Below are 20,353 nucleotides of genomic sequence, written 5' to 3'. Positions count from 1 at the left end.
TGAAATACTGGAAGCGTTGGGTCTGTGTTGGTCCCCTTATCCATCTGTTCAGCTGATTCTGGTGATCTTTAGTTGACTGACCCTCCTTAATTATTCTCCAGGTTTGTTTGCTACTTTAACCCCTTTCGGCCAAGTGAGATTTAGACTGCAAGAGGACATATATATATATATATATATATCAGGCCCCCTGATGCTGGGTCGTATGGACCTTGGAATGAACTGGCTTGACTTAAATTCCTGTGTTGTCTCTTTATAGCTGCTTTTCTTGATTAGATATCTGTTGAGTCCACCTTTTATCTGTGACGTACTTTGATGTATATGGGGTGTTATTGATCCTGTGCTAAACTCAGGTACAGTCCTGTGCTTTCTAGGGGCCTCATTTATGAGGCCTTGTGTCAGTTTTGCGCTTCCGATGCGTCACTTTTTGTGACGCATCAGTGGCGTAAAACATGCTTCCTGTTGCGCACTATTTACAAAGTGACGCCTCTAAGCAGATGCATCACTTTGTAAACCCCTACTCTACATTATACCTGCGTCAGGTATAATGTATGCAGGGGGGGCGTTCCCCCGCAAAAAAGCCTCGTAGAAGTGAGGCAGTGAAATCTATGAGATTTCACTGCGTCAAAATGTTGCGCCTACCTCACAGCAGGCGTAAGACTGACGCAGGTACTTTCACATGGGGCTTGCCCCATGTGAAAGGACGCTTTGCTGGAGTTGCGTCACTTTTGTGATACTCCAGCAATGCGTCACTTTTGCGCTTACAGATACATCAGAAATACTGACGTATCTGTAACTCCTTTCGACATGATGCGCCATACATTAAATATGACGCATCAGGTATGTCGCAAGGACTGCGCACTGAGAAGTGACGCATCGCTGCTTTCACGCAGCGATGCATCATTTCCCATAAATGAGGCCCTAGGTGTTAATCCACAGGTTGGTGAAGAACTGATAGGGTTATACACATATTTCATCCTAATTCCTTTGTAAATAGGTGTTGGTACACTGTTTTCTACTCTATTCACCTATGGGTACTTTTGGTATTTTTTCTTGACATCACTATATTTTATGCACGTCTCCAGTTTATATCCTGGATATTTTTTTCATCACTCCAGTGTTCAAATCCCCTTATCTTTCCCTCTTCAGTGTCATTTGAGTCTACATTGTGGGTATCTCTGTATTATACATGAACATCTGGTTTTATATTTCCTAGGTGCACCTTCTCGTCTCAACCTGTCATTCCATCTTACTGCGCCCTGAAGAAGGTGAGACCCACCATTGGGGTCACACACCATAATGCGAGTCGGCACTGGAGTCCTCTGTTTTCCATGTCTGCCCGAGACTTTCTATGTATGACATCCATTATATTGTGTTAATAAATTGTATTAACATGTTGTTACATTTAATGAAATGATAGTGTGTTGATGGTATTACCATCTTACCATTTTGTACATTGTAATCTTAAACAGTTATCTCAGTGCCTCCGACCCTGCATGGGGGGTAATCAAATGATGGGATTTGGAAACTGTTGGACATCTATGATTTCGGTGTACGTGCGAACAAATGAGTATGCATTGTTGATAGAGTGAGTGTTTTGTAGTGTAAACGTTGCACCTGGGCTTTTGATAAAGTTTTGTAGATTTTTTAATTTATCGATTGTATATATTATGACTGTGATTTACATAATAGATTTGATGTAATTTATCTTATAAGCATTTTTCTTTAAATGTTGCTAGGTTTTTGACACTGCTTTGCTTCATTGGGGGTATGTGACTTCCTTGTGCTTAGTGTATCGGCGGTGTTTAGCTTTTTCTCAATACTTTTCAGGCAGTGGGGTTTCTTTGTTAGCTTTACTTATCATTTAAGAGTGGTCCGGATTTGGTGGTGGTCAATTTTTATAATAGAGTGTTTGAATCTTCCCTTAATGCCATTGTCATGCCCTTGATGCAGGCTTGGAAGCATTGTTGTGGCCAATTCACTCCCTAAAAAATTGGGAGGACAGGTGATTTTAATATTCAGAAATGTTACCTCACTGCATAATGAGTGAATGGTATAATTATTGCAGAGGTGGTTGGAATTTCACATTTCAAAACCAAAGGGGAAGATGGACGAAGTGATGAACATTGCAAGAACTCACCCCCAGTCAACTGATCCGGGTTTAATCCATCATCATTCTTTAGCTCACTCCACCACCCCAGTTCAGACATGGCCATATGCAAATCAGTCTCACCCTGTGCCTCATGGGCACAGTCCAGCCCGAACTACCAAGCCATGTCTTCCCTGGACTGGAAACAAGCATCCTGGGACCGGTTTCTGGCTAATCAGCCGTCATCAGCCAGGTTAGCTTGAATCCAGTGGCAAAATGAGCAAGGGACCCATATCTGGGCATACCCTGTCAACTTAGAGCGAACAAAGCAAAACTAAAGGGGATGATGGACGGAGTGTTGAACATTGCAAGCACTCACCCCCAGTCAACTGATCCGGTTTTAATCCATCATCATTCTTTAGCTCACTCCGCCACCCCAGTTTAGACATGCCCATATGCAAATCAGTCTGACTCTGTGCCTCATGGGCACAGTTCAGCCCGAACTGCAAAGTCATGTCTTTCCTGGACCGTAAACAAGCATCCTGGGTCCAGTTTTTGGATAATCAGCCGTCATCAGTCAGGCTAGCTTGAATCCAGTGGCAAAGTGAGCAAGGGACCCACGTCTGGGCATACCCTGCCAACTTAGGGTGAGCAAAGCAAAACCAAAAGCATATGAGATGAGAGTGTAGCCCACCTGGTCAGCTCCCCAGAGGAGCTGAAATTAGGTAGAGACCAGAGAGTGTTGCTGTGCTAGAAATACTCAATGATATCTGAAGAATATTCCAAGTCCCTAGAAGCTGACAGATCATGAGATAAAATCCCTGATCTGCTCCCCAGAGTGCTGAAATTGAGGCAGTGGGTACAGGCCAGAGCAAGGCACATCTTGTTCTAAGACTCATGCTCCCCACACAATATCCTATTATTTCTCTTAGAGGGCTGAAACATTGACTAAAACACATCAACCTAAGCAATTTGGGAACATTAATGATCCCAACAATCCCAACCTTTTATTTTAATATCCCTCCAAACATGCACAATAAACTCAGGATATAAGTTTATTGAAATAGATTTTATTATTATTTCAGGATCCCTTACCACCTGTGAAGCTGATTTTTACCCACCTACAACTAAGTACATAATGTATTACCAGGAATCTATCCATCCACCTTCCAACAAACTGTTGGGCGGATGTGACAACCCAATGATGAAGCATGAAACCTAGATTGGTAGGTTGGGTTTTACTTACATTTTTATAAGTATTCAGACCTACCAACCACAGGCTGCATCTCGGTTTAATTTCCGTCTACCGTATTACAATGCTAGCCAGTCATTCCGGTTGGGTTCTGACGAGCTAAAGGAGCCCGTCAGCCAGTCAGAGATTGGCCCGTTATCCCAAAGGGCGCTCTTTCTGCCTTTGTGATTAAAATACTCGGTCTTGGGCAGGCTCTTCATGTCAGGCTTACCGACATGAAAAGCCTATAGGAAACCGATAATGACATCCTCTAGCAGGGCCCCTTGCCTCTGTGGCCTCTGGTTGGGGCACCTCAAGGTGGCTGCAACGGGGTGCAGGGATTAACCCCAACTCCCATACCCATTTCCCTACAGTGTACGGCTGTAATACAGGCTGCTAGGGGGAAATGATGGAATGCGACTCAAAGTCGGTCAGTCCCAGTTCAAAGACAGTGTTGGGCGGATGCAAGTCCACCCTACATGGTAATAGGCCACTTTGTGTTTTTGGATTACATCAATCAGCATTTTTAGAGCACACTTTGTCACCCCTGGGGGTATCTGGGCACTGTGTCTCTGTCAAAGAGCCAGGTCTTGAGTCTCTTTCCGAAGTCTGCCAGCAAGGGGTGGAGGAGGGAGTGATACTTCTAAGTCGTGTCTGCGAAGTAGGAGAAGGAGTGGCCAAAGCTGTGGGTGTGGCAGATGCATGAAGTGAGTGAAAAGGTGAGTGAAGTGGAGCATAGGTGTCTAGTGGTTTGGAGGAAATTAAGTCCATGGTATGGGTAGGCAGGTCCTAGGTCGTGGAGTGCTTTGCAGGCATGTGTGAGGATCTTGAACTGGCATCTTTCCTGGACGGGGAACCAGTAGAGGTCTCTCAGGTAGGGGGCAATGTGGGTTTGTTTTGGGAGGTCCAGGATGACTGCAGATGCAGCTTTCTGTATGGTCCAGACTTTTCTGAAGAGCTGGGTGGAGATTCCAGCATAGAGAGCATTGCCATAGTCGAGGCGACTGGTAACAAGGGCTTAAGGTCTTTCTGGTGTTGGTTGGGATCTATCTGAAGCATCTGCGGAGCATGTGAAGTGTATGGAAGCCTGAGGAGGTGATTGTGTTAACTTGTCGTCTCATAGTCAGTTGGCTGTCGAGGATGATGCTAAGGTTGCATGCATGTTTGATGGGTGTGGGTCCAAGTTCTGCAGGGCACCAGCTGTGGTCCCATGCGGAAGAGATTATGTTGAGTCCATGGGATCTAACAACATCTGCAAGGGGGGTTATTTAGATGTTGAACACGGTAAGGCTGAGGGATGATCCTTGTGGTATGCCGCATATAATGTTTTTGGGTGCAAAGGTGAAGGGAGGCAGTCAGATGCTCTGTGGGCATCCAGTAAGGAAGGAGGTGGTCCTCCATGATTGCAAGGATGCTATCTTGTGCAGCCCCATCATCAATTTCCCCTTGTGTCTGGCATAAAATATAAAACCAAGTAGCCTAACTTAGGGCCCGATTAGGATCGCGGACGGACTTGAGTCCGTCCGTGACCCCTGAGGAGGAGGGAACGTATACAGGGGCTGCGGCGTTCCCTCCGAGCAGATTAGGATGTGACCGCCAGGGTGGTGGTCACATCCTCTATCTTTAACATTGCGGCGGGTGCAGCTTCAAGCTGCACCCGCCGCAAGATAAAAAATGCATGCATCGCATTTGCATGCACAAAGCGGCAGGCACCGCGCAGTGCCTGCTGCTTTGTGCATGCAAATTCAGGGGGGTACCACCGCCAGCCATGTTAGAGCTTTTCCGCCGCGGTCGGAAGGCGACCGTGGCGGAAAAGCTGCGGACGGTCTTCCTGACCCCCCAGCCATCCTAATCTGGCGGGGGGGGTCTTTGAAGGCTCCGCAGCGGTTTTTCCGCATCCTCCGGGCCGGCGGATACTTCCGCCGGCCCAAGGGATGCGGAAAAACCGAAATCCTAATCGGCTCCTTAGGGACTAATTTCAAAGTTGGCAAATGGCTAGTTTCCCTTCTAGAGCAGCAGAATGAAATACTCTGTTGCCTTGACAGAGGTGCTGCCCACCAAATTAAGAAACTACAATCACACAGGCTATCATTTCTGAAAGCATTGGCAGGAACTGCCATCACGGTGGTTCCTATCAATGGTTTGTGAAGTTTGATGCACGTTATGTCAACATGACAGAGCTGTGCATCAAACTGTTTTCTTTTGTATTTTCAAAAAGAAAATCCTGAAGCAGGACTTTCTTTTTGAAAATGCAAAAGAAAATGTTCCCCTGCTCATGGGAGGGGAGCATTTAGCAGTGGTCACTGCACCTTCCTGACACCAGGATTTTACTGTTGGTGGCAAGCAGTGAAAACGGACCTCTAATTTGACTCATATTAATCAGGTGGGCAAAATTGCACGTCTCTGCGGAGTAAGGGCTTCAGAGGGGTTTAATCTTGATAGCGGCAGAGTAATCTCCTACGTGATAAAACCTAGGGTCCATCTGCATCTCAATTGAGGCAGGTAGACCACATTCTTGGCAGTTCAGGATACTCCATTGCCGTTGTGAAGAGTATCCTTCACCCATAGAATTGACTCAATCCCTTAATCTTAATTCTTCCTTGCTCAATTATGAAGAGACAATCTTAAAGAATGTTATGACCTGTCACTGAAAGAGAAGCTTTCTGAGTCAACACAGTAGATCCCTCTTAGAATCCAGGTAGTGATACATACCTGCCATGTAAATTGAAGGAAATGGACACATGTCCCATGACTGATAACTTCTATTTGACCTGATTGAGGATCCATCTGGTGCTGGAAATTCAGTCCCACCAAAGAGAGGCAACTTCCCCCCTCCCACCCCCAGGTTGTTACACACATAGAAGCATATATGTTTCCTCACATAAAGCTTTAATCATGAAACAACCTAATACAACGGATGTGTAAAACTATAATATTGAAGAACATAGCTTATTTACAAAAGGTTGACTTCCCACTTTCTTTTTGTTGCTTAACCATAAATGATCTCTGATGTTTCAGGTATTTCTAGCCTCATGAATTTTGCATGTCAGGGGATAACACATCCGATCGGCTCCTCTTGGGGAGCTGAAATACAGACAGTAGGTGGAGGCCAGCGAGAAATGCACGTAGGTGTCAGGAAGCTCAGCTCCCCACTCTATATCTTCTTTATTGCCTTCCCTCAAATTATCATTGGTGTCTAAGTCACATTTCTGACCCCAAGAGAATGTTACTTCATGGGGTGACATCCCATATCTGCTATCCCAGGGGATTAAATGCAGATAGTGGGTACAGACTAGAGCACAGCACACATTATGCTAAGAATCCCTACACTTTATACTGTATCTTTTTTGTCGCTCAAACATAAATGATCCTTGGCATCAACAGGGTATTGCAGGCTCTCTGAGGTTGACATATCAGGGGGTAATATTCCCGATCTGCTCCCACAAGGAAGCAGAAATATAGATAGTGGGCAGTGGAGGAGCCGAGAGTGAGGCATGACTTATGGTAGGAAGCTTGCTTCCACATTTTTTTTTGCTTACTATTTCTTGACCCAATAAATCCCTGTGGCATGATTCACAAAAGGCCTTGGCTATCCTGGTAGAGACCCCACAGTCATCGGGGAGATTTTTTGTTCTTGGGGTGGATTCTCAGCAATAGGAATTATCATTGCAGAGATTCTGCACTAAGTACGGAGACTCCCCCACGACTATAGCGCCTCTGCCACAAGTGCTGTGGCTCTTTATGAATCAGGTCCCTAGTGTCCTGCAGTATATCAAGCTCCAAGTATGGCAGGTTAGAGTAAAACCATTGAAATTCTGCACAAGGGTCCAAAATGATCCATGGTGTATTGGGGCATTTTAGAGCCTTTGAGATGGCAATGGTGGGGAATAACTGCCCCATTTGTACCCCTCTCCAGTAATATCATTTCCAATACGACTGCAGGAAGACCACAATCCAATAGCAGGAATATTTGCAGTACATCACCAGTGCCCTTCACAACAATTTTGTGATGATGTTTAACAATACCATTGCAATCCCAGCGTAAGAATCTTTTTGGTGCAACATCATCAAGGCGGGGAAGAAGATGAGAGATATTATCTATGCCTCTAGCAAGCTTAACAACCTGACATTATTAGTGAGGAGCATAGGGATCATTTTCGGGAACTTAAATAACAGATATTGGAGAGCTGGCCTTCTGAACATAAGATATGATTCATTCAGGCCCATATATACAATTGGCATGTCAACTCTCCTTGGAGGTGTGCCTCCATAATATTGAGATCGGCATCTCGATGCGCCAAAATATTGTGGCCAAAATATTGAAGCTGAAGTATCGAAAGGTAAGTATGTAGAGATTTTCTATACCTAACTACAAATATATGTACCTTGATCTATATCTTCAATGTGTGTAGATGTGATGATAAGAACAGTAAATCTATGCTTTTTCTTCATGCTCTTACCTTTTAATAATTCTACCTCTTTAGTTTGTCCACGATATTCTAAAAGTATGACCTTCCTATGCTCAATATTACAGAATATAATCTCTTTAGAGAGCAGGTGGATGTGCAATCTTAACCTCCCCCCACTAAGGACAAGAGATATTTCTTTTCTGTAAGTACAGAATTTACAATTCATGTGCATGTGGTCTAGGATCTAGCCCATCTGAGCCAGATCCACACATATCACGGTCAAAATATGACTTACAATTGCTGATGATCCCACCACAACGATATGTACACTATAAACAGAATCCAGGTGATGAGGTTTTTGTATTTGCAAATTGTCATAGAGATTTAAAAAGTGTAATAGCTAGAGTTTTGTCTTGGTTTGTACAGCACACAGGGAAATCTGCCATACGTGCTCACTTTTGAAGAGACGAAACCTATGTCAATCCAAGGCAGTGTGATTTGCATGCACTGTAGAAGCTATCTATACCCATAACATTTTGCAAATATTGATGAAAGGACACATTTCTCATATTTACACAGCACTGAAGGACTGATTTTATTGCCAAAAACAAAGGTCTTACCATTGAGAATTCCCACTCTATTATTGATTGAAACAGTATCCCATAGCATGGGTAGGCCTATGATAAGGGACAGAAACTTTCCACTATTTGAGCACCATGTCTTCTGGCAGACAGAGAGCCTTACCGACCATAGGCATCTTTTAAAAATATGGATGGAGGGGAATCAATGGTGCGTTGGTTTGTGTGGAACCCAGTACATTCTTTTTTAATCTGAATGTCATGCAACTATCAAAACTATTACCTAAAAACCTAATTCCTCTCAGTTTGCATGGATAATGGCTCTGTCGGCTGTCAGAACACTCTACTAACTCCAGGCATTACTGATAACTAGTGATCCAGGGAAATTTATGGTGTAGCATGCGTGGGTCCCAGTTCATTATCACACCCATAATTATTTGAAAATAGCATAAGTTGGCAGGGTATGCTCAGACGTGAGTCCCTTGCTCACTTTGCCACTGGATTCAAGCAAGCCGGGCTGAAGACGGCTGTAATGTCAGAAACCGGTCCTCGGAGCTTGTTTCCGGTCCAGGGAAGGCATGGCTTGGCAGTTCGGGCTGGACTGTTCCCATGAGGCACAGGGTCAGACTGATTTTCATATGGCCATGTCTGAACTGGGGTGGCAGAGTGGGCTAAAGAACGGTGATGGATTAAACCCAGATCTGTTGACTGGGTGTGAGTGTTTGATTGGTTCAGATGCTCCGTCCATCACCACCCCCTTTTGTACAGCTTTGTTCGCCATAAGTTGGCAGGTATGCTCAGACATGAGTCCCTTGCTCACTTTGCCACTGGATTCAAGCAAGCCGGGCTGAAGACGACTGTAATGCCAGAAACCGGTCCTCGGAAGCTTGTTTCCGGTCCAGGGAAGGCATGGCTTGGCAGTTCGGGCTGGACTGTTCCCATGAGGCACAGGGTCAGACTGATTTGCATATGGCCATGTCTGAACTGGGGTGGCAGAGTAGGCTAAAGAACGGTGATGGATTAAACCCAGATCTGTTGACTGGGCGTGAGTGTTTGATTGGTTCAGATGCTCCATCCATCACCACCCCCTTTTGTACCGCAGGGACATATCAAGCATCAAAGATCTTGCATTCTGCATCTGGCTTCTACCAAGACGGAGTCCTGATACCCCCAACTGATGCCCATCCAGTCCTGGACACTTGGAAGTGGGGCCGAGAGTACTCCTCATGCAAAAACCTGAAACTTGAGAATTAAAATATTTTTCACCAAAAGGTGGACAGAGAACCAACAGGAGACTGAGACCGACCTGCTAGCCAATCTGCCTGAAGTGCATCGCCAGTTGGGCTGACTTTCTTGGTAGCTCCTGCTACATTCTTTTCCACAGTAGCAAATATTGTTCAGCAGGACCTCTCTTAGAAAAGAGTATCTGGCCTACTGGATACCTCGTCGGCTACAGACTTCAGCTTTGTCCCGCTGGAGGTTTTCGGCTTCCAAAAAAGTGATAAAGACCAAACGTGGAAATCTTCACTGCAACTTTGTCCAGTGGCTTCCCAATGATGATGCCTTCTCTGTGGACACTGCTGGCTGCCTTACCCAGCTGAACTTTACCTTCTCAGGAATTCTGACCGGACCCAATCCACAGCAGGTATCCGTACTATGCCCTTTTGCGGTCAGCCATAACTTTTGACTTTGCTCCAGACTCACTCAACTAGATGTCTGCAATGAGCACTTTCATCTTTTAGGCACTCGTTTCAATAAAAACTTAAAACGATTATAGCTCTGGTTCTACTGATTGGATTTCATGAGTTTTATTGTCAAATAATGTATTAACTTTACCTCTATTTTTCTAAATTGAAGTGGGATTTTTCTTGTGTTGTGTTGTCACTTTTTTACTGTTTGTGTGCTGCATAAATACTTAACACAGTGCCTGTAAGTTAAGACTGACTGCTTTTGTGCCTAACTACCAGAAGATTAAGCATATGTTCATTCAGTGACTTTTGTTCACTGTGGCAATGATTGTGGTTGTTGCTTGAGTAGGGTTTGCAATGCATCACACTCAATCAAAATCCCAAATTCCTAAAATATTCAATGAGAAAACAATACTTTCTTGAAATCTATCTGTCAATGGAATGAGCAGCAGCCTTTTCTTTAGATTTTCTGGAAAAGATTCATGTTAAATAAAATATCCTGAAGAAAGTGTTATCGGTTCAGTGTGAGCTGGGGTCATGTGGCACACGCAATTGCAAAGGCTACCCAAGTAATAATCAGGCACAATTTGTTCGGAGAAAATGTATCACAACTTCTCCCTTGAGGCAGTTAGTCTTTATGGTTACTGAAGGTGAGAACTACTGGTCATTCTATCAGTGCTTGATGAGCTCAGAGCTATGGCTGACAGTAAAAGACCCTGTTCCCTGGTATTATTAGATCTATCAGCGGCATTCGATACTGTCAGCCATGCTCAACTACTGGATAGACTCGCCACCTTGGGTATCAGGGGTCTGACATACCGGTGGCTTGACTCTTTTCTATCTGGCAGGTCCCAAAGGATCCAACTGGGAGAGTCGGTATCCGACAGAGGCATGCTTAGCTGCGGAGTCCCCCAGGGCTCAGCCCTATCCCCACTCGTCTTTAATGTCTACCTGCAACCTTTGGTAGCAGCCTTAGCCAACATGGGCTGTCAAATCGATAACTATGCTGATGATACCCAACTGCTCCTCAGCATTGACTATACCCCATTTGCTCAGGCCCAGGCACAAAACATTCTCAGATTAGCCGTGAGTTGGATGACAGCTAACTCACTCAAAATCAACCCTTACAAAACAGAGATTCTCGTTATCCCCACACCAGATTCCCCCTGGAGCGACCATTTCTGGCCCCAAGAAGTAGGCCCCTCCCCCCGACCCATGCCAGTCCTGAAGAGCCTTGGCATAAAAATTGACGCCGAGCTCTCCATGGCCAACCAAATCTCCTCGGTGGTCGGCACCTGCACCGGCCTGCTGAGGCAATTGCGGAAACTGGTCCCCCTTCTCTCTACCTCCACACTTCAGATGATCGTTTCGGCCACCATCGTCTCGAGGTTAGATTACAGCAACGCCCTATACATTGTTCTCCCCCAGAAACTGGCAAATATATTACAGGTGGTCCTAAATGATGCAGCCAGATTGATCCTCAGACTCCCTAGAAGAACCCATGCCACCCCGCTACTGCACAAACTGCACTGGCTCCCCATAAAGCAAAGAGTGAAATTCAAGAGCCTTTGCATCTCCCACAAAGCGGTATACGGCCTAGCCCCTACCTACACCCCGGGACACTCATTGCGATCCTCCGATGCATGTCTTCTGTCCTGTCCACGGTACAAGCTCACCTCAAAAGAGGGCAGAGCTTTTCTGTCCTTGTCCCCCAGCTCTGGAACCAGCTACCTGAGCAACTCCGTAAGGAACCCAACCTACTCCACTTCAGGAAACAGCTCAAAACAATCCTGTTTAGGGAAACCCTAAGCACAGCCTAACCCTATTTTCACGCCTGACACGACTGTCGTCTATTCAGCTACGCCCGCCCCCCCCCCCCCGAGCGCTAAGAGACCTGACTGTGATTTAGCGCTATATAAATACCAATTAACAATAACAATAAAGTGCGTTGTTTTGCAGTGTATTCATACGTTTTTACCCTTGATTATAAATATAGGAATACTGGATTGTGTGTGATGTGATAGCCCTGTAATACTACAAACTAAAAATAGAACAGGGACCAGTTAAGTTAGTATACTTTCTGCAAAAAAGACACGTTGACTTTACAAACATTTTTAAGGCAACAGGAGAGCATGTTTGCATTTCTGCACCAGAAACATGTTTTTTAATTGGCACCTCTTGCCGAGTCCTTCGCATTGCAAATATCTCCTACCATATGTACGCCGACGACACTCAGATCTCCATAAAAATCTCATCTCTTGAGGAGATCCTCACCTTGAATGAGGCCCTGAAGCTGACCATCCAATGGCTCTCCTCCAACCAACTCAAACTCAATGCAAAGAAAACTGAGTTCCTCCTAATTTACCCACCTAAAAGCAACTCGGAGATCCAGACATGGATTAAAGCTATCACAGCCTTAAACTGTCCCCCGATCATTGTGGACTCGGCCAAATCTCTGGGAATTACCTTGGATTATAACCTTAACATGCGAGACCACATCAACTCAATAGCCAAATCTGCCAGATTCCACCTGAGCTACCTATGGAAATTGAAACCCTTTCTTGAAGCTCCCGACCTAAAACTTGCAGTCCAATCACTAGTTATTTTTAGGCTGGAATATGGCTGCTCCACCCTCTCTGGTTTACCCAAGATCTCCCTAGCACCCTTAAAAGCCTGCCTCAATGCAGCCGCCAGACTACTTACCGGCACAAGGAAATTTGATCACATCACTCCTCATCTCAAAGCGTTGAACTGGCTTCCTCTCAAGGCTAGGATTCACCTCAAGCTGGCATGCATCACGCACAAGGCCCTTCACTCAAACTCCCCTGCGTATCTTGCACAGAAACTTGTGATATCCGGAGGAAGCAGAATTTCATGATTGGACAGTGCCCTCCTACTCCAGCCTGCACGCTTTAGGAAAAAAAAACTATAATCGGGCGTTTTCAGGGGCTGCACCAAAAATATGGAACTCCTTCCCACCCGCCATCAGAAGAATCCCCTCTCTGGCACGCTTCAAAAAGGAGGCTAAATCCTTCCTCACAGGTAAATTCCTTGGCTAAACACATTCCACAACCACCTCTGAGACTACTGCCTTCATCCTGCGACCTCGCCCCACCAAGAAAACGGAGGTCCGTCTTCAGCAATTGTAATATTGACTATCCATGTATACTCCCATCCCTCTTGTATCCAGCACCCCCTTCCCCTTCATTTACAGTACTCTTGTGATATTCTGCCTATTGTTTGACTCGTTGACTCTGTAAAGCGCTCTGATACCCTCACGGGTCAAGTTTGCGCTCTACAAAACACTAAAATAAATAAGTAAATAAATCCATGATATAACAGGCAGAAAGATAAGTTTGCACAGTATAAAAATTTCACCAAAACATAAACTACATGTTTAGTTCAACCACACAATTCTCGAATTTCTCTTGTGAGTTGGAGGAAGAATTGCTCTTATTTTAAGGTCATGCTACATAGAACATTTACTGTCTTCCAGGGCTCGTGCCATCAGCAGCTATTGCTTGTTTGCTATCTTTCTACTATTTGTCACGCTCAAAGGAATATTGCCCAGGTTTACATTTCACATTACCCTTGTGATTAGCAAAAATGCAATCCTTATCTGGCATATCACCCTCAAAGTGGCATGCAGATTTAGTATTGGCATGGACAGGCTGTGTTAGTTCATGTCCAGGGAATGACCGTGGCACACAGACCCCAGAGGTACTCTGGGTGCTTGCAGCTCCTTCTTTCCCTCTATTATTTGTCACCACCTGCCATGTCAGATTATCAGTCCTGTTTGTGCCCACGCCGTACAGCACAGTAGCATTGGGAGCATGGCTTCTGCACTTTGCCATGCCACCACTTATGGGTGACACAGGGGTAGCATTGAGTGGCAGCAATCCATTATCTAAGATTGAGGGGAGATTGGGCCAGGTCCACACAGTAGACACCTGTAGACATCACAGACACATCACAACCATGAACACTGGGACTATCGGGGATTAGAGCATTTGAGAAAATGATGATGACAATGAAATATGGATCACAGTGCTGATCTGCTCTAGCCACCAATGGTACAAGTAGTGTGCTCTGTTTAGATTACATGTATGCACAGATTGACGTTTTTCTGTATGGTCCTGCCTGTATGAAGCAGGCTATTGTCACAGTATGCAGATGAAGGAATATCCAGGAACTGGGTGCCTGAACTACTGAGCCATGTACTCATGAAGTGACAAGCCTGGGGCACCTTGCACTGCCCATGCATCAAACACTTGTTAAAACTGTGCATGCTATATTTGTCCTGATGATTTATGTGACAGTAAAAAAAACACTCTTTAGACCGGTGGAATATTTCTTTATTTGTCTATTGCAAGAGTATGATTTCAAAGACTTGTGGGTATGCAGACATTATGGTCAGAATAGCCAATATGTGGGAGGCGAGTGTGTGTGTGTGTGTGTGTGTGTGTGTGAGCGTGTGTGTGTGTGTGTGTGTGTGTGTGTACACAAGTGATGTGCACTTACGTTCTACTGTTCATAGCTTACCTGTGCTAGGTGTGTCAAGGTTCCTGTGTAGGAGTATATATAAGTACAACGTCTACCCAGGAGGTGAAGGCAGCCGGAGTACACAAGCATAACATCTATGTACCAGGTGTAGGCACTGACAGTAGGAGAGTACAGGGACAGCATCGTCCGCACAAAACCTACCTGCAGCAGACTTGTCAGCTGAATAGGTAATGCATGAGTCGCCGACAACCCTGCTGTTCCTTTAAAAACACCTCCAGTGGCGGCTCTTCCGCTAAGGCAGAGGAGCGTTGCCCCACTGATCGAAAGGAAAAATAAAATGAAAACGTATCATTATTATCATTTTAGTTTTCCTATCGGAAGTAGTGGGGGAGTGGTTAGCACTCCCTAATTGTGCTAGACTGCTTGGCTGGCCTGCACTTTGCATGTTCCCCATCAGGCTGAAATGCACTGCGTGGTGAGGAGCATGCCCAGCCTCCCATTGCCAGTCTGAGCACCAAACCACGGTGCTCAGACCATTCAGCCTTGTGATTGGCTAAGGGGAGCCTTGGAGTCCAGGTGCTCCCTGCTACTTCCTGCTGCCGGACTGGAGACAGGAAGAAGAGGATGGAAGAGAGGAGGTGGCCAGCCATTTTCAGAGAGTGTATTTTTTTCTTTTTTCATCCCTCACACCCTGAATACTCACCCTATCGCCCCACCACCCGGGTCCAGTAAAAACCTCTACTGCTCTGAAGTAGGACCTCCAGTTAGTTGAGCCACGCCCAGGCAGCATAAGAGAGCCTAACATTTCCTACATTCACAGACTGCTGATCCCTACAACCTTCCCTCAGAGACAGCTCACCCCTCACAATGACAAGGACCTCGGCTTCAGGTGCACACACCACACTCCTTTAAAATTTCCTCAGAAGCAGCTCACCCTCTCAAATGGACATGAACCTCGCATTTACGTACACACACCATTCAACTTCATAATGGAATCATTCCAAACCTAGCCCTCTCATTCTCACTCACAGTCATTGAGAAGTACCTATTTTGCATCATCCCCATGCATGGCACAAAGTCCACTTACCCTCATGGCCTCTTAACAGACAGATGATGAACCGTCTCCTCCTAACTCACAGACATCCATCAGTAACACACTATCCTTGTTTAATTGAGGCTATTCTTTACCCACGTACACTCTTTGCACTCATGGCAGCTGATTCTGCATAGCACTTCCAGTCACAGACAGCAATGCTCCATCAACCCTTGTACTATCTTCAATCATAGACGTTTAACCTCATCCTCCAGTCATCCTATACCCACCCAGAGGCATCTAGCAGCGCACACTATGCACACTCACAGGCAGCACGCCACACAAACTCATGTATTCAAACATTTAGATAAGTATTTACATCCCATAATACCCAATTCTGTATGTACTCAGTTACTGACTCCTCCATCGTTTCACTGACTCATTCATCTAACCGTTGACTCCATCCACAACCAAAACCTAACAATCAAAAAACACTTTCACTAATACAATGGCCAGTCTTCTTGGATTTGCCAATGATTGTTCACTCTTACAACTACTTTAATGTGCTTTGATGTTTTTGTTACTCAATGTATGTAACATTCAATCTTTGTTTTTTTCAATAGTTTTTGATCACTCTATTTTTCATTCTAAAGCCTGTTGTATTAATACAATGTCATTTTTAAAGGTAACATACATTAAATTACATTTTATGAAGTACCTGTTTTTTTGCTTGGAAAGCTCGTGCTCCAGTGCTGTGTCTGTTACTGGCACCTCTGGTGTATATTCCTCACATATAAATATATACTGAAGGAGACCCTGAAAAATAATAGATTAGAAAGACTGTTTACATTTTTCAAGTAACGGAGGTGTCTATTTCTGAAATTTATATGATGACCCGAGTAAAAAATATGACTAAATGCAAAACACTGATAATGGGATGCTTGAATTAATGCCAGCCACTAGTAATGTCTATGAACCTCATTCTATTGAACCATTTTTTGCTTGCTATGCACCATGGACAAGTATCTGCCATGTCCGAAAGTCAGATCGATACAAAGAGGGACAGTATAGCCTAAAGGGATAGGTCACATCTGCTTTGTACAGGAACACATTCACACCCATAAATCTTATAGGCTTTTTGAGCCTTCTCATAAAACGCACAGATACTTACTTTTGTTAAGGTAGCAATGGGACCAAAATGTGAACCTTCCATTGTCACTGAGAGCAATTCACTGAGAAAAGCATAACGTGATTGATGGAAGGCCCCCATTATTCTGAGGAAACGTTTATTACTCTAGATTTAATTCAAGTTCATTATTTAGAGCTCACTATAGATAGGGACCAATCAGATGCAAATTGGTGTTGGCACCTCTCCAAAAGGAACAGTCTGGCTCAAACAGCTAGACCATATCCTGTCTGTACTAGAACTCAAGTGACCCAGAAAATATTTTAGGCTTCCGGGGCCTCATCAGTGAGATGCAGTCCCATTCTATGGACATTTTTGTTTTTACTACTACGTATATTCTATGGGTTGTGTGGATTAAGACACAACATTGGTCTTATGTTTGTAAGTGTCAAATTTGAGCAACATTAATTGAGGGACACATACCTACTTCAAGCTGTCTGGACTTAGGAAGCCCCTCCAATACCCAACGTACACATACTGCCGAATAGACTAAGACTCCCCCCCAAAAAAATCGGCTGCCAAAAGGAAAAAAAGGATTGGGACAGGTTAGGGTTAAGGTGGGTGCTTCCTATCCAAAAAGATTTGAATGAGCACTTATTTACTCTGGCTTTGGGAATATCACATATTTCTGTGTCGTTCTATGTAGTTGAGGTTGGATAACCTAAATCATGACACGCTTGAGAATAAAGGATGCATGTAGCTATTGCTTTTAGTCAAATGTTTGGTGCTTGGTGATTAAAGAAATGCAGTAGAACATTAGAATCATTCCAATGCCCTTTATTGCTTCACAGGCTTCCCATCCAAAGTAGATTTAAAGCAAGAACTGTAGACAGTGCAGCTCGGAAACAGCATTGATTGTGTCTCTAAAGGACCTATCAACAATGCAAGTGCATAAAAGCAGGTGCTAACCTCTGGGCTGAGCAAGCACAACTCTTAATGATACAGGCTTCGAATTGCATCCGGGAGATTTGTTCTTTGCCCTCATTTGACCAAATACATTTTATGAATGGGTCTACATGGATTCACACTATTGCAATCCAAGCGGTGTTAGAGGACACACCTGCCTAATCTGAATCCCCAGGGTAATGGTTTGCAGACCCAGCATTATTTGGCCAACGAACTCTGAAACAAAAACTTTCCCCCCGTGTTCATGAAGAAGACGTTTTGTGCCTGAAGAATCATAGGCATAATTGTCATCTAGCCCTAAAATACCCAGCCATTTCTGATGTTTGACATATTTATTCCATTATACCTCTGTTGGGTTAACCCTGTTGATGCGACTATTGACTTTTTAATACAATTACCTTTAACGGTTCCCAACATGCAGAACACATTCTTCTATTTTAGGCCATACAATTTCTCTTTCTCGGAATGAGTACATGAGAAGCATTCTGGCACACTAAGTTTGCTGTAGAAGTATTGAGGCCCACAGAAGTGATGTTCCTATGGAGTACAAATGCCATTGAGTAGGATGGGAGGTGTAGTGTCTTACAATATTTTATGACTGAACCCTTTTGGCTCCTAATGCACTCTGTAGAGATGTGACGTAGGTGTTAGAATGTTTAGTTCACAGTTACACACAGCAGAATAAAGATATGTAATATTAAGCTCCCTGTGTGGTGTAGTCATTGGCGGGTATCCAGTCTGGAAGACGCTACAAATGGCGACGAGATAGGGGATAAGTAACCAGAAGAATGACCATGCTTTCCAAACAAAACGGCTTGTGCATGCTACGTGTATCACTGTCGAATAACGGAATCGGCGCTTCATGCACTTGGAGTCAAAGCACAACTCCGGCCACTGCTGATCAGGGAAAGACAATGGAAGCGGTGTTACGAAACTACACGTTGATGTTCGAGAACCTGCTAGGCAAGCCATACATAAAGGTTCTGCGCTGCCTCGCGAGATAAAGTTGTACATTATATGGAGTGTTAACGTTGAAAGTGGACTCAACCGGGTTTATGAAGCGCAGCTGCTGATAATCATAACCAGGTGGGGATCAAGCAAGTGTTACAAAAAGCAAATTGGCATTTTGAAGAATGCACTGAAGAGAGTCTTTATAATACGGTGACGATGGCTCAAGGAGAAGTGTTTGGGGTTGTGCTTACTGAGCCGTCCATACATGAAGCGGTTCGCTCACACAGCTGCCATGTGGACCTCAGAAAACCCTTCACAGGTCTTCGGAAAATAGGGAGCCAGGGAAAACTCTCGGAATAGTGATATTTTTCAGATGGCTGTAAAGAAAGTCATGTTTCCAGCTCTCATAAAGATGAGTCAGAGGCCTGCACAGACGAGTTGAAGACACCTAGCCACAGGGATCCACCCGAGGTGCCAGTAAGTTCCACACTGGTCTACAATGCTGCTGCATTCCTGAAACCACCACCACTTTTGACACCCCCAAAAAGCAAAATATTGCCTATAGATGGGCTGCATGGATAGAGACATTTCATTGATGCACTTCAAGAGACTGATCAGAAAAAGATTTCTAAGTATCTAAAATATCTCACTGGTGATGTTGTGAAAGAAGTCAGAAAGAAAATGCTACGAACTGACAAAGAAATTACAAATTGTCAAATGTAAGAAACGTTGAATCTCAAGTTCAATCCAGGGTCAAACATGGATTATGAAAGATACATTTTCAGTTAAGAATGCCAAAATTTTGGTGAAAGCATTGCTGATTTGTGGAGAGACTCAATACAAGTATCGAACAAAGTAAGTTCAATGAATTTTATGATGGGGAAGTTATGCGACTTGGAGTTACTGATGGGTTTTTGTCCAGTGCATTCAGACGACGATTGCCGAGAGAAACTCTTAGTCTGGAGAAAGAGTCGATGGCTGCCAGAGCTGAGGAGCATTCTGAAAGACAAGCTGATGACATGGAGGCCAGAGATGCCCAGAGTGAATCAGTCATGAGTATAAAAAGTAAGCCCAAGCAAAAAAACTGAAGGACACAAAGTGATGTCTATACGTACAAAGAAGTTAAGTGGAGTTTTGTTTCCACACAAAGGTAAATGTTCTACCATTGGAAAAATATGTAAAGTATGTGGGAAAAAGAGCCATTTTGTCATGGTTTTTAAACTGAAGGAAAAAGTAAGCGTGACACGGCTCAAAGACAAAATAGCTGCCAAAATATTCCATAGGCAATGTTCGATGTACCCCCACAAGAGGTGTAATCAATTGAGGCAAATAAATCCTGAATTAAATCTATCTTGATCTAAATCATTGTTAAGCAGCTTGCCCGCCTCAATACCAAGTGAAAGTGAGGAAGATATTTGCACCATGTTGATATTTACCTCAGAGAAATGTGCGCATGTCGGACATGCCAAACCACCAAAGTCATACAACCAGTGTCCAAAATTTACATTCAAAATAAATTATTGCTGGATTTCTTTCATCTTATACAATTGTGTATAAATAAAACATAATTCCTGAAGAGAAATACAATGAATTATCTCCATTGTCTTGACACACGCCATTGAAAACCAAACTGTACACCTGGGCTGCATTGACGTCCATAAAAAGACAGGGTTCATTTGTAACGACACTGAAAAACACGAAAACAAAGGTGCAAGCACCCATTTATGTGCTTCTAGTGCCTGTTTGCACAGTTTCAGTACCACTCCCAATATGGGACCAATG

General features: G+C 44.2%; 1 protein-coding gene across 1 annotated transcript in view; it reads right to left on the bottom strand.

Annotated features, from left to right (window-relative positions):
• The window catches only part of TRPA1 (transient receptor potential cation channel subfamily A member 1), an 812,153-nt gene that overhangs the window by 41,031 nt on the left and 750,769 nt on the right, over positions 1-20,353 (bottom strand). The window contains exon 27 of the mRNA XM_078686165.1: positions 16,247-16,344. Coding sequence (XP_078542291.1) covers positions 16,247-16,344 — 98 coding nt within the window. The remainder of the gene's footprint in view (positions 1-16,246; positions 16,345-20,353) is intronic.

This window comes from Lissotriton helveticus, chromosome 4_1 (genome assembly GCF_964261635.1).
Source record: "Lissotriton helveticus chromosome 4_1, aLisHel1.1, whole genome shotgun sequence".
Lineage (NCBI taxonomy): Eukaryota > Metazoa > Chordata > Amphibia > Caudata > Salamandridae > Lissotriton > Lissotriton helveticus.
This window is presented reverse-complemented; position numbering and strand designations above follow the sequence as displayed.